This window comes from Aplysia californica, unplaced genomic scaffold, assembly GCF_000002075.1.
Source record: "Aplysia californica isolate F4 #8 unplaced genomic scaffold, AplCal3.0 scaffold00275, whole genome shotgun sequence".
NCBI classification, from domain to species: Eukaryota; Metazoa; Mollusca; class Gastropoda; order Aplysiida; family Aplysiidae; genus Aplysia; species Aplysia californica.
Window position 1 is genome coordinate 685,969 of NW_004797545.1, and position 13,923 is coordinate 699,891.

General features: G+C 44.6%; 1 protein-coding gene across 1 annotated transcript in view; it reads left to right on the forward strand.

Moving 5' to 3' along the window:
* The window catches only part of LOC101858638 (contactin), a gene marked incomplete in the record, with an annotated part of 71,633 nt that overhangs the window by 6,931 nt on the left and 50,779 nt on the right, over window positions 1-13,923 (forward strand). The window contains 2 exon segments of the mRNA XM_035970500.1: window positions 4,167-4,399; window positions 7,435-7,531. Coding sequence (XP_035826393.1) covers window positions 4,167-4,399; window positions 7,435-7,531 — 330 coding nt within the window.

Here is a 13,923-nt window from a genome sequence, read left to right on the forward strand (position 1 = left end):
ATGACATCTGGATTGTAGCGACATGAGCCTCGATTTCTTCACCAAATTCTTTAGGCTCGGTGCTCGCTACAGGACTTCGGGACAAGGAGTCTGCGACAGTCATGTTTTTCCCTTGGGTGTATACTGCCTTTCCGCTGTAGCGCATCATCCTCATCAGCATTCGTTGGCAGCGGACAGGTGCATCATACAGTTCTTTAGAGTTGATCAGAGGCACAATGGGCTTGTGATCGGTGAGCAGTGTGAATGACGGCAGCCCGATGAGGTAGCGATCGAACTTTTCGCACGCCCAGGTGGCCGCCAACAGTTCCTTTTCAATTTGAGCGTAGTTCTTCTCGGCCCTAGATATAGTTCTGGAACAGTAGGCCACAGGCTGAAGGTCACCCCTGTCCTCCTGGAGGAGAACTCCTCCCAGTCCGTAGCTGCTTGCATCGGCGCTTACAGTGACAGGCTTCCTCATGTCGAAGAAGGTGAGTGTTGGAGCTGACGACAGCAACTTCTTGACTTCAGTGAAGGCAGATGACTGCGCTGGAGTCCAGACCCACTCAGAATCGTGATTCAGAAGATCGGTGAGCGGCTTCATGACTGTTGACAGATTTGGCACAAACCTGCCCAAATAGTTCACCATGCCGAGCACTCGTCGTAAGTCTGTAATGTTGTCTGGCTCTGGCATCTCAGTGATGGCGCTGACCTTGGATGGATCTGGCCTTACGCCCTTCCCGCTGATGATGTGGCCAAGAAAATCGATTTCTTCCTTGTCAAACTTGCACTTGGATTTGTTCAACTTGACCCCCACGCTCCTTTAACCGCTGGAAGACTTTCTTCTTCAGCTTATCATGTTGCTCCTTACCATCCGTGTGCAGGAGGATATCGTCCATAAAGCACTCAACACCGTCTATGCTCGCTAGAATGTCTTGCATCGTGCGCTGAAATATCTCAGGCCCAGAGGTGATTCCAAAGCAGAGACGTCTGTAGAAGTACCGACCGAACGGTGTAATGAAAGCGGTCAGCTTCGCGGAGTCGTCGTCCAGTGCCAACTGCCAAAAGGATGAAGTTGCATCAAGCTTGCTGAACTTGTTTGATCCGCTGAGTTTGTACAAGATGTCGTCTATGGTGGGCAGCATGAATCGTTCACGCTTCACCGATAGGTTGAGCTTTTTCAGATCTGTGCAGATTCTAACGCTACCAGACCTAATTCTGACCGGGACCATCGGCGCGCACCAGTCAGTTGGAGCGCTGATCTTCTCAATGACACCTGCGGCCTCCATGCGGTCTAGTTCAGCCTTGACTTCGTCCATGAGTGGAATGGGAATCCGACGTGCGACGTTAACGGAGTATGGCTGTGCATCTTCTTTCAAGATGATTTTCACTGGCTCGCAGTGTATAGGTTTAGGTCCCACATCGCCGAACACGAGATGGTAGAGTCTATTCTGTCTCTAGAGATCAGTCCCAGACGAACTGCGGCGTCGCGACTGAGAAGACAGTCGGTGTCGTCGTCAAGGACGAAAACACGGAACGCAAAGTTGGGATTGTTATGCTGCGTAGTTGCGATAAATTCTCCCACGCTCCTTATGACTCCACCAGGACTGCGAAGAACTGCAGACGTTGTTTTCAGCTTTGGACGAGGACTGAGACGGTTGTAGACAGCCTTCGACATGATCGAAACATCGGCCCCTGTGTCTATCTTTAAGGATGTAGCTCTCCCTCCAAGGTTCAGTGTAACGCGCCATGGTGGCTCGCTAACTTCGCGATAGTTTACATCGTTAACGACATTACTGTCCGAGTCTTTGTCAACAGCACCCAAAAAGAACGAAGGAGTTTCCGATTCAGTGATTTCGTTGACATTGCGGCTGCTGCTGCGACAGACTGTTGCGAAATGATTGCGCTTGCCGCATTTTCTGCAAGTTTTCCTACGCGCTGGGCAATTGTTTTGGGCATGACATCTTCCACAGTTGCTGCAGTTAGAGAAAGTTGACGGTGATGCATGGCTGCCTCTGTGTTGTGAGTGTGTACCTGTTCTTCGGCCGCCTCTAGCCTTGGGGTGAGCAGGCGACGAATATCCCCTCTGGCCGTAGCGCACTGAATCTACTGTAACTGCTGCACCTAGCTGACGTTGGCTACTGACCTGACCTTTTACGAGCTCGAAATGGCGTGCTGTTTCGATGGCTGGTTTCAAAGTAAGAGTTGCCTCGAGTTGTAAGCGCTGTGACAGTTCATTGTCCAGTACTTCTGGGACGAGTCTATCCCTTATGGTTTCATCTCGGTCCTTAAAGTCTGTATGTTCTGAAAGCTCGTACAGGGCTCTAACATATTCTTCTATCGTCTCCCCACTGTTTTGTGCTCGTGCATGAAACTTTGCTCTTTCGTGGATAAGATTCCGCTTGGGGACAAAGTGAGCGTCGAAATTCTCTAAGACAGTGTCAAAGTTGTCCCTAGGATCGTTACCTTCGACGGGAGCAGGGAACGTGAACGTGTTAAATATCTGTTCAGCTTGGCGTCCCACAGCGTAAATTAATGGACTTACTTGAATTGCTCTGGTTTCTGCGCTCAGTTTGGTGGCTGTGCGGTATCGTAGCATACGCTGTCGCCACTCGGGCCACTCGTGAGGTTTGGAAAAATCAAACGGTTCAGGAGGCTTGAAATGAGGCATTCTGACACTTGTGACACGTTATCCACTGACTTCTGACACCATGTAATGTTAGTATACACACACGACTGTAAACTGGAGAGATGAACACACACGACAGCAAGCATTCTAATAATGAGCCCGGGTGTACAGAGGTGGGGCTAGAGATATAAATGACAAGACAATGGACCAATCGCACATCGCTGGGAGCACTCCGGTGGATTGCTCCAAAGCTATCATAATACGGGCATTGAATCGTGTAGGCTGACGTGAACTGGTTTGAGATTGCGTTATTTTTAGACTGCCTCTATGGGCTTTGTTCGGCTGGTGCACATCGAGATTGTGCCGCCTTATTAATATTTATGAACTAAGAAACTCGCTCAAAACGTCATCGTTGTTTGGGTCGTCCCATAGAGCATTTTCTGAGATAGATTACACCTCTAAACATACTATTTTTTACTTGGGTGAAGCAAAAGAACTTGGTATGGTACTCGTATATTAGATGTTGTAGAGCTGTTGTAGATGTTGTAAGGAGCGAATAGGCTCTGGCGAGGAACTTGTACGTAAAACTGATTATATGATGGATGGTAAAGGTTCTTTTGTTGTCACTTTGAGAGTGTTGTGCGCTAAAATTTTTGGGCGGCAGTGCACGACCGTGCTCTATGGACCAGCCGCCCCTGGCTGTTGTAGTTGCTACTCTTGCTGGGTTAGTGCTGGTTATTCTTGATCTTTCATGTTCTTTACAATAGTTCTATAGCCGTAGTTGTTATGTTGATGGTCTATTTCTCATCGCTCTTGGTGTCACAGACATAACTTTCCCCTCTGTGGGAGGAACAAAAGATCGAAAGTAGACTATTGACTCCCTTATATTATAATGCCCACGTTGGGTCCCCGAAAACCTTTGGGTCTTGCCAGAAGAGACGAAGTTATTTTAACAAAATTACGTATTGCACATGGGCTACCTCCATGACGCATAAATACCTCTTGCAGGGAGATGAAAAAATATTTTGTATCGGATGCAAGACCTTACGATCAAGCACATCATACCTAAAATAATATCTTGGGTTTGTAGAGACCCAAAGGAAATATTTTGAGAGCATTGATTTAAAGAATGCTTTCTCCATCTCTGTTTTAAACAGAATTTTATATTATTTTGTTGAAAAGGTAATTTGTTTTTATTTTGAAATATAAATGATATTATTCTGAAACACTTGCATTGCTGCTCATAAAAATGGTTTTTTATTAAGCATTTTTAGATACTTCAACCATTATTAATTGCTAAGTAAAATCAAGCCGTGATGTGAACCAACGTAAAAATCACCCACGCGTCATCTGCGCCCTCATAATATGACCTTACGCAGTTGTGAACGCCGTAAAATTTTACCAAACTAACCAAACTGAAGAGACTTAACTGGCAAACCATGATCGCCGATATGTACATTTCAGATTTGGCAATTGAATGAGAAAAACAAAACAATACACGATCGTTGTAAAACATGTCAAGTGCATGAATTTGTGATTAATAAGAATTCATTTTCGACAGATTACGGACTCGAAAGGATAGACCTGAATCTTCTCGAGAGAGGGCCATATTTTGTGTCACAGCCTCATAGCACCGTCATTGTAGGGGATCCCCCCAGCATAGAAGTGGAATGTGTGGCTTCGGGAAACCCCGAACCTATTTATAGCTGGATGAAAGGCAAGGACTTTGACGTGAAGTTGACCCCTGAACTCGATCCAAGGTACACGATCACGAATGGGAAGCTAAGAATTGAGGTATGTTGCTGCTGCTGCAGCTGCTGTTGTTGTTGTAGTTGTAGTAGTAGTAGTAGTTGTTGTTGATGTTATTGTTGCTGCTGCTGTTGCTGGCTGTTGTTGCTCATGTTGCTGTTGTTGTTGTTTATGTTGTTTATGTTGTTTATGTTGTTTTTGTTGTTTATGTTGTTGTTGTTGTTGTTGTTTTTGTTAATGTTCTTCTTCTTATTGTTCTTGATGGTTTGTGCTCTTGTTGCTGCTGTTGCTTGTGACAGAAAAATGTCACAGAGGAAATATAGTTTCTCGTTTTGCATGTAATAATTGAAGTTGATGGCCTTGTTGTTGCTACTGGACACGTTTAGAGGATTACTGGTGCTGGAGTTTTCTGGAAACGAGGGTGGAAAGGGGGGGGGGGGGTGGCGGTTCTCAATCGTTGCTATAGGAATTACTGCTTCTTCTACTTTTGTTGGTTTGCTTTTCATTTTCCAAAGGGACATGAGTGTTGTTGTTGCTGCGGCTGTGGTTGTTGGTACTGTTATTGTTGAAGAATAAGAAGAAGAAGAAGAAGAAAAAGAAGAAGAAGAAGAAGAAGAAGAAGAAGAAGAAGAAGAAGAAGAAGAAGAAGAAGCAGAAGAAGAAGAAGAAGAAGAAGAAGAAGAAGAAGAAGAAGAAGAAGAAGAAGAAGATGAAGATGAAGATGAAGATGAAGATGAAGAGGAGGAGGAGGAGGAGGAGATGGAGGAGGAGGAGGAGGAGGAGAAGAAGGAGGAGAAGGAGGAGGAGGAGGAGGAGGAGGAGGAGGCGGGGGGCAGCAGCAACAATAACAGCAAAACAACGAAAACTTGCTGATGACGATGTTGTAATTGCTGTTATTCTTTTTATTGTTGCTATAGTTGTTGTAAAGGGGGCTCTATGTGAGGTAGTACCTTTGATGTTTGGCATGCTGCACTCTACCTGGTAGAGCGAACGGGCATCACTGGTCCTCGCACATCCTCTAAATCTCTCATATGTGGCTCCACAGCGCCATACCCCGGTACACCGCTTCAGCTGGCGGACTAAACCATGTGAGGGGGTGGTGTTTACACTTAACCACTGGGCAGATGAGCAGCATCAAACAGCCAACGGCCATGAGCGGAAGGGTCCCATGACGGACCCAACGGTCAGAGCGGAAGGGTTCCAAGCTGAGCTCAACGGTCAAGTGTATACGATCATGAAAGGACATGATAAGCGCTCTGACTGTCATCTGCAACAAGATCTGGCAGACAGGAAAGTGGCCAACACCATGGACACAATCACTAGTGATTACACTCCCCAAGAAAGGTAACCTGCAACTATGTCAGAACTACCGGACCATCAGTCTAATAAGCCAACCCAGTAAGGTTATATGGAAGATAATGCTGAACAGATTGAAACCACAGGCAGAGAAGATCATTGCCGAAGAGCAGGCAGGCTTTAGAGCAGGGCGCAGAACAACAGAACAGATCTTCAACCTCAGAATACTGTGCGAGAGGTACCTCCAACACCAACAAAACCTATACCATATCTTTGTGGATTTTAAAAAGGCCTTCGACAGGGTCTGGCATGCAGCCTTATGGGCAACTATGAGGAAATATAACATCAACGCCAACCTGATCAACGCCATACAACAACTATATGACAAGGCCTCCAGTGCAGTGTACCTTAACGGCAGCATGGGGGATCAGTTGAGGACAACGGTTGGGGTGAGGCAAGGCTGTTTACTCTCTCCCACTCTCTTCAACATCTTCCTAGAACGAATCATGACTGACACTCTGGAAGACCACAATGGAACAATCAGTATTGGAGGCAGGACAATCACTAACTTGCGTTTTGCCGATGACATCGATGGATTAGAAGGAGAAGAACAGGAGCTCGCCGCACTAGTGGAGCAGCTGGACACAACCTCAGCAGCTTACGGCATGGGGATCAGTGCCGAGAAAACCAAGCTAATGACCAATAACACCAATGGCATCAATGCGGACATCAAAGTCAGGGGCCAGAAACTTGAGACCGTCAACAGCTTCAAATACCTCGGATATATCGTCTCAGATGAAGGCTCAAGACCAGAAATTCTCTCTAGAATCGCGCAAACAGCTGCGCTGTCAAAACTGAAGCCTATTTGGAGGAACAGAAACATCACGCACAGCTAAAAAAATTAGACTAATGCGCTCACTGGTCATCTCAATATTTTTATACGCCTGCGAGTCATGGACACTAACAGCAGAATTGGAGAAAAAGATTCAGACCACAGAGATGAGATGTTACCGCAGACTGCTTGACACCTCGTACAAAGACCACGTTTCAAATGCTGAAGTACGAAAGAGAATCACCAACGCAGTGGGCCAATATGAAGATCTACAAACCACAGTGAAGAGACGAAAACTAAAATGGTATGGGCATGTCACAAGATCCACAGGACTTGCCAAAACAATCCTGCAAGAAACCGTACACGGAAAGAGAAAGAGGGGAAGGCAGAGAAGGAGATGGGAGGACATTACATACAGAGTGGACAGGAAAGACGATAGGTGGCAATCTGAGGAGAGCAGAGGACAAAAATAGATGGCGAGAGCTGGTTTTCCAATGCAGTGGTGCCTCAACGGTTGTCCCAACCACGGGATAGAAGAAGAAGAAGAAGATAGTTGTTGTTGCTGCTGTTTCTGTTGTTGCTGTTGTTCTTATTGTGGTTGTTATTGTTGTTGACAGTAGTGAGTTGTGATGGCACGAACAGACAGTTTTATTTATGTGCTCCTACTATTTTGTGTTGTTGTTGTTGTGGTTGTTGTTGTTGTTGTTGTTGTTGTTGTTGTTGTTGTTGTTGTTGTTGTTGTGTGTGTGTGTGGTAGCCTATCCGTTCGAAATGTTCGGAGCCCCGAAGAGCGTGCTCTTCGCCAGGGCCACCGCCTCTCTTGGGTAGCGGGTGAGGCAGTCCATCCTCCTTGAATACTCCCCAAAGAGATGTTGTTTTTGTTATTGTTGTTGTTGATGCTTTTTTATTGCTGAATCAGTTGTGTATTTTTCTATCAAATGTCCCTCCCCAGAATCCGGTGATACAGAAAGACAGCGGCCTGTATAGGTGTCGGGTGGAGAACAAGTTTGGGGTCATCGTGGGTCATGTGATAAGACTGACCTTTGGAGGTGAGAGTTTTTGTTACTTTTTACTGGCTCCGGAGGGTTTTTGATGTCGTCATTGTTCAGGCCACACGGAACCAGTGGTTGTTACTCTGTCTGTCTGTCTGTCTGTCTGTCTGTCTGTCTGTCTGTCTGTCTGTCTGTCTGTGTGTCTGTGTGTCTGTCTGTCTGTCTGTCTGTCTGTCTGTCTATCTATCTATCTATCTATCTATCTATCTATCTATCTATCTATCTATCTATTTATCTATCTATCTATCTATCTATCTATCTATCTATTAGCTCGTGGCACTGTCTGTAACTGGAACCTCCACCCTGTTTCCCGTTTTCCCTTCAAACACCGCCAATAGCCTGACCGAAAACCATTGAAAAGAAAGACATTAACGCAACTACTACCACTACCATCACCACTGCCGCCACCTTCACAACAACAACAACTACCACCCCACCCCCACCACCACCATCATTTCTCCACCCCTCCTAGCCACACACACACACACAATGCAAACAAATACACGCACATACATAAGGCATGTGAAACACTTGTGGATATGGTCACCTTCCACTGCATGTATAAACATTTCCTTGTACATAATTATGTGAAAGAGCCGAACTATAATATATAACAATAAATATATGCTTTGTCGATAAAAGTGGCATGGTTTAGAGTATATTATAGGCCTACTTGGTTTTCACTTGTGCAAATATTTCACCCTTCTGCTCTTTGGGCCAATTAAGTCGACGATTCTTTCGATGTACTTTTCAATTTGACAATATGTGAGGCAGCGTGGTGGAATCAGGCTCTCGTCAATTTTTGGGCATGTAGATTTATTGGTTTCATCCTAACGCTTGTTCACTTGTCTTTATTTTGATGAAAATTTATATTATCCATTTATCTTGAATACGAGTCGAGATATTTGCGAAAGAAGTAGGTGGGGGTCACTTGTTTTCAGAAGTAAAATTAGTGAGAAAATGGCCGCCAAAGAATTGTTATTTCCTTAACTTAAGAGTCCGTGGTAACTGAAAATTTACATTTTTTGTGCTCTTAATCAACGTTTTTCAGAAAAATCCACCCTGAAATTAGTTTTTTTAATGGGCACGAAAGGCGTTGAGCCAAAAAACAAAATTTTGATAAAAATTCACAAAACTGTGGAAAAATGCAAGTTTCTTCACTTTGATTATTTTGACGAGAGCCTGATTCCACCACCCTGCCTCACATATTATATTTCTTCATGGATAGGCGGAATCGCTAACACATTCAAACAATCTTGACCCATTTACGTGCGTGTTTCATTTATTTTTGGCTAAGTGTTTTACGGCGCTCGCAACTGCATACGATCGTATGAACGCGCGAGACACACTAAATATTTTCAGTCTGTAAGAAATTTAAAATGTAAACCTTAGTGGTGGCCGAAGCCTACTTTTATCGGTTTTGGACTTACAAGGGATCTTTAATGTGCGCAGATTGCACAAGAGACCTCCGAGATTTTTTGCCCTTATCCGAGATGGCTGGGTGTTAGATCTTACCTACCATAAAATCAGGGGTGTGGCCAAAAGACAGCAAAGGAGTAGCAGTAGGAAGGCTGCTGAAAGAGTCAGGAGCCTAGAGATAGTTGTTTCTACTTGAACTGATTGGGAAAGAGGCAAAGACACACACACACACACACACACACACACACACACACACACACACACACATAGTGAGGGAGAGAGAGAGAGAGAGAGAGTGTGTGTGTGTGTGTGTGAGAGAGAGAGAGAGAGAGAGAGAGAGAGAGAGAGAGAGAGAGAGAGAGAGAGAGAGAGAGAGAGAGAGAGTGTGTGTGTTTGTGTGTTGAGAGCGAGACACACAGACAGATAGACTGACAGGGGTGGGAGAGGCGGGAGTGTGGGTGAAAAGGAGGGGGGGGGGGAGGAAGCTCTGTTGTTCGTCCTTAAATTATCGTCATCGTGTGTAGAAATGTCTGTTGTGAGGTTAAAGATTTCACGTGTTTTGCTGTTGTCACCAAGGCGTGTCAAAACAAGAGACAAGCTAAAAAAACAACAATTAGTTTCCTGAGCGAGGCTTCTCCGAGCAGTCGAGACCCATAATAAACTAGTCAACAAAAGTTAGGGAACGCACTGTAAAAACAGTGATATATTTGCATGCATTCTTTCGAGGTTTTATTTTTACTAGTTAAGCTAGATATTGGTGAAATGTTACTCTCTGACTAATGGGCTTGTACACACCAGGGTTTGAAATGCACGTGACTCCTGTGCACTGAGCTGGGCAGGGGGCAAACGATTTTTATTCTCTCGCTCTTACAGTCAAGAAAAATGATGAACGCTCTAAAAATCAGTTTTCAGTAGCAAGATTCATGTCTCTTGAGTGAGTTGCACACACTCATTTGCACTGTGGATACACCATTCTGCTGCTGTAGGGCTAAGCGTAAACATGCCTCCTCGACAGAAATTGTCTGAGGTAAATAAAGGACAAGCCATTGCTTGGGTACAAGATGGTGTTTCACTCCGACAAGTTGCTACACGTCTTCGAGTGTCCGTTTCTGTCATTTCACGGCTGATTCAGCGTGTCAACGCCACTGGCAGTGCCCAAGAGCGACCCAGATCAGGTCGACCTAGAGCCACTAATGCAAGGGAAGACCGATTCATTCATAGACAGGCTCTGCAGTCGAGATCCGCTCCTGCAAATCGCATCCGGACACGGCTGAGAGCGGCAACTCGTGTTAACATTAGCTGTCAGACAGTACGAAGACGTCTTCATGCGTTTGGACTTAATGCACGTCGACCAGCAGTCCGCCAGCGTCTCACCCCAGCACACAGGGCTGCTCGTCTTGCCTTTTGCCGACGCCATGTAAGATGGACACGTCAACAGTCGGCAAACGTTCTCATCAGCGACGAGTCCCGGTTCTCTTTGCATCACAATGACGGTCGTATCAGGGTTTGGAGGCGACCCGGAGAGCGGCTCCTCGATGCAGCCGTCAGAGAAGTGGTGCCGTATGGTGGTGGTTCCGTGATGGTATGGGATGTATTCAGTCTGAACCACAGAACACCTCTGTACCATGTGCAAGGGAATCTCACTGCAATACGTTACCGATATGAGATACTCCGCCCATTAGCACTACCTACTCTGCAGCAGATGGGGCCACACGCGGTGTACCAGGATGACAACACCCGACCTCATAGAGCGTTTCTTGTCCAAAACTTCATGCAGCAGGCTGGCATCAACCGAATGGACTGGCCGTCCTGCAGTCCGGACTTGAATCCCATCTGGGATGAGCTGCAACTTCGAGTCAGAGACAATTACCCCCCTCCAGGAGACGCGCAGCAACTGTTTCAGATGCTGCAGGCAGAGTGGCAGGGAATGCCTCAGAGAGTGTTCACCAACCTCATGAACTCGATGAGGAGCCGGTGTACTGAGTGCCAGGACAATCGTGGTGGGCATACTCATTATTGAAATCATCGGAACTGTTTTGTTTTTGTTGTAGTCAGAAGTTAACATAACTTCGAAACCACTTGACAATTTTGTGATTTGGGATTTTAACCCCTACCAAACTCAATGAACTTTTCAAGCAAGTTAAAATGGTATAACTTAATTTTCTTTTTTTGTTATTTGTTATACACATGTTTATTAAAATGTGTACCAGATTTCATTTCGTGTTGAAGTTTACTTTCGAAGTTATACACTTTTTCCCAAATGTTCCTTAACTTTTGTTGACCAGTTTATATAGAGGGACAACACACTGAGAGTGATTTGAAATCACCGAGGAGGTTGTGTGTTAATGTTTCAGTTTTGAGCTTCATTTTGAGCGTCTTTGCTCTTTCTGTCCAGAGCTGTGGAGGAGTTTGTCACTCGGAAAAGGAAAGTTCGTGTTATGGATGACAGCTGTCGGTTCTGATAAGACAAAGACTCTTGACAAACAACAGTATGGAGATGCTTCACAATGGGATGTATGATGGCAAACTCAAGCCTGTTCAGCGCACTGAGAAATATGTAAAGTTGGTATCGATTGCTTAAAAAGATGGATAATAATCATGCCTCTACACGTAAGCTGTTCTCTATTTCAGAGTTTAAAAATTTATAATTGGGTAAACAATACGAGGTAAAATTGTTCGCTGTTCCAGTGTTAAAAATCTACAGTTTTGTAAACAATAGAGATGAAATTGCTTACTTGCTATTCCAGTGATAGAAAATCTATGGTTTGGTAAACAATAGGCCTAGAGGTAAAATTGTTCGCTATTCCAGTGTTAGAAAATCTATAGATTGGTAAATCATAAAGGTGAGATTTCTCACTATTCCAGTGTCCTGTTTCGAGTCAGTCACGCAAAGTCCCACGCTTTCATTCTGACCAGTGTATTTTTACATTAACGATCTTCCAAGGGTACTTAAAACGACGGCTGAAATGTTCGCTTATGACATAAAGCGCTACGTTAGAAGTGACACTGTGAATGGGCCGCAAGATTTACAGGAAGATTTGGACATCCTCCAAGAATGGTCTCAACGATGGTTACTTCGTTTCGATCCACAAAACGAATGCTTAATGGACCAAGCAGTGGACGGTAGCACCTCAAGACGCAAACTGAATGACAATGTAACAAACAGAGAGAGAAAGACTTAGGAGTTGTGTTCGATGATAAACCAACCTTCAAGGACAACACATAACATCTAAAGCGAACCGTATTGTTCTACTTATTAGACGATCATTTGACGACCTCTCTGAGGATATATTTGTTTTGCTCTACAAGAGTTTAGTGAGGCCTTTATTAGAGGCAACCATTTGAAAAAGGACTATGAGAGAAAGTTCAAAGGCGGGATACCAAAATGCCGAGTCACCTCAAAGAAAAGCCTTATTCTGAGAGACTGAAGAAATTAAAGCTTCCATCCCTGGAACATTGTAGGTTACGTGGTGATATGATTGAAACGTACAAGTATATCAAAGGCTACTACATTACTGAAAGACCAGCTTTTACAAAGGAAACAACCACACAACTCCGTGGCAACCCAGAGAAGCTCCAGAAGCAAAAAAGCAGATTGTGTGTGAGGGCAAACTTTTTTGAAAATCGGATTAATGCTATTTGGAACATCTCCCCGAGTCAGTGGTGTCAGCCCAAAACGTGGACACATTTAAGAGACGCCTGGACGAATACTGGAAAGATCTCCGGACTATCTACAACCCCACTTGCCAAAACTGATTTGTCTAGCCTGCACGCAATGCATAGTCATTCATTACCAGATAGTCGAACAGGCTCTCAACCGACTAATTCGTCAATGTCAATGTCAATGTTAGTGGCCAAATATTCTTAACCCCCCCTAAAAACAAACAACAACAACAACAACAACAACAACAACAAACTTACATCTATCTCAATTGCTGCTTGGACGGTCCAATGATCGTTCTCTTGGAACTAAGCTTCGGTAATACTCAATAGATCAATCTTTTTTTCCTCTCATTGTTACGATAAAACTGGCGTCTGCGTTGTAGCAGTCAAATGCTCCACCCTCGCACACATAAGACCTTAACATAAGACCTTATAAGAGTTAGAATCCCGTGTGGGGTAGAATATTTAGCGAGTATCTCGGTCTTTGTTCTAGGATATTGCATCCATCTTGGCCCGAGGTGGTCCTGGGAATCATGGTCGAAGCTCTCTTGCCAAATTATTAAAATTTTGTTGATGGGGACGGCGAACATTTGCATATCAATAAAATAATGATTACTTCACTTTTATGCATACAAGAGTGGGCATCAAGACAAACGACTCTGAAAATGAGAGCATCCTCATGGAATCTATTTCTACAATCATCGTTTACGACATTGGTTTGCTGACTTTCCTCTGTTAAAAAATACCGTCGACTTCACAGCATTTTTTCCCCAATATCCCAGGCACGGTAGATTTTTTATGTTTTCAGGTTTTTACACTGCTGTGACTGAACGCATTGCAAAGATTTTTGAGTGGTTGACTTTTCGACTCCCCCACCCCTTTTTTATGCCACTTGTGTGACTGATAGCTTTCATGATTCCGCTTCCTTGCGAAATGAGGCCATTGTCAGGCTCCCTCGTTTTTTTCCGCAACTCTGCTCAAATTTCTGATGGATTGCTGCTCCGTATTTCGATTGTCAATGAATGTACATCTTCTTAACTCCGTTATTACTGGTGTCTAGACTTTATGTGGCAGTTGGGCGCTTCTCTTTTGCAAGCTGAGGACTCTTTTATCGAATCCCGAGAGGGGATGATTTTTTCGAATACCTCAGTCTTTCTGTTAGGATGTTGTATCCCTCTCAGCACGGGTTGGCTCTTAGAGGCAGGATCGAAGCCTGCCTCCCAGACGATCAAACTTGTGTTGCTGGGGGCTTACAATACCTCCAATAAGACGCACCCCCCCTTTCTCTCTCTCTCTCTCTCCCTCTC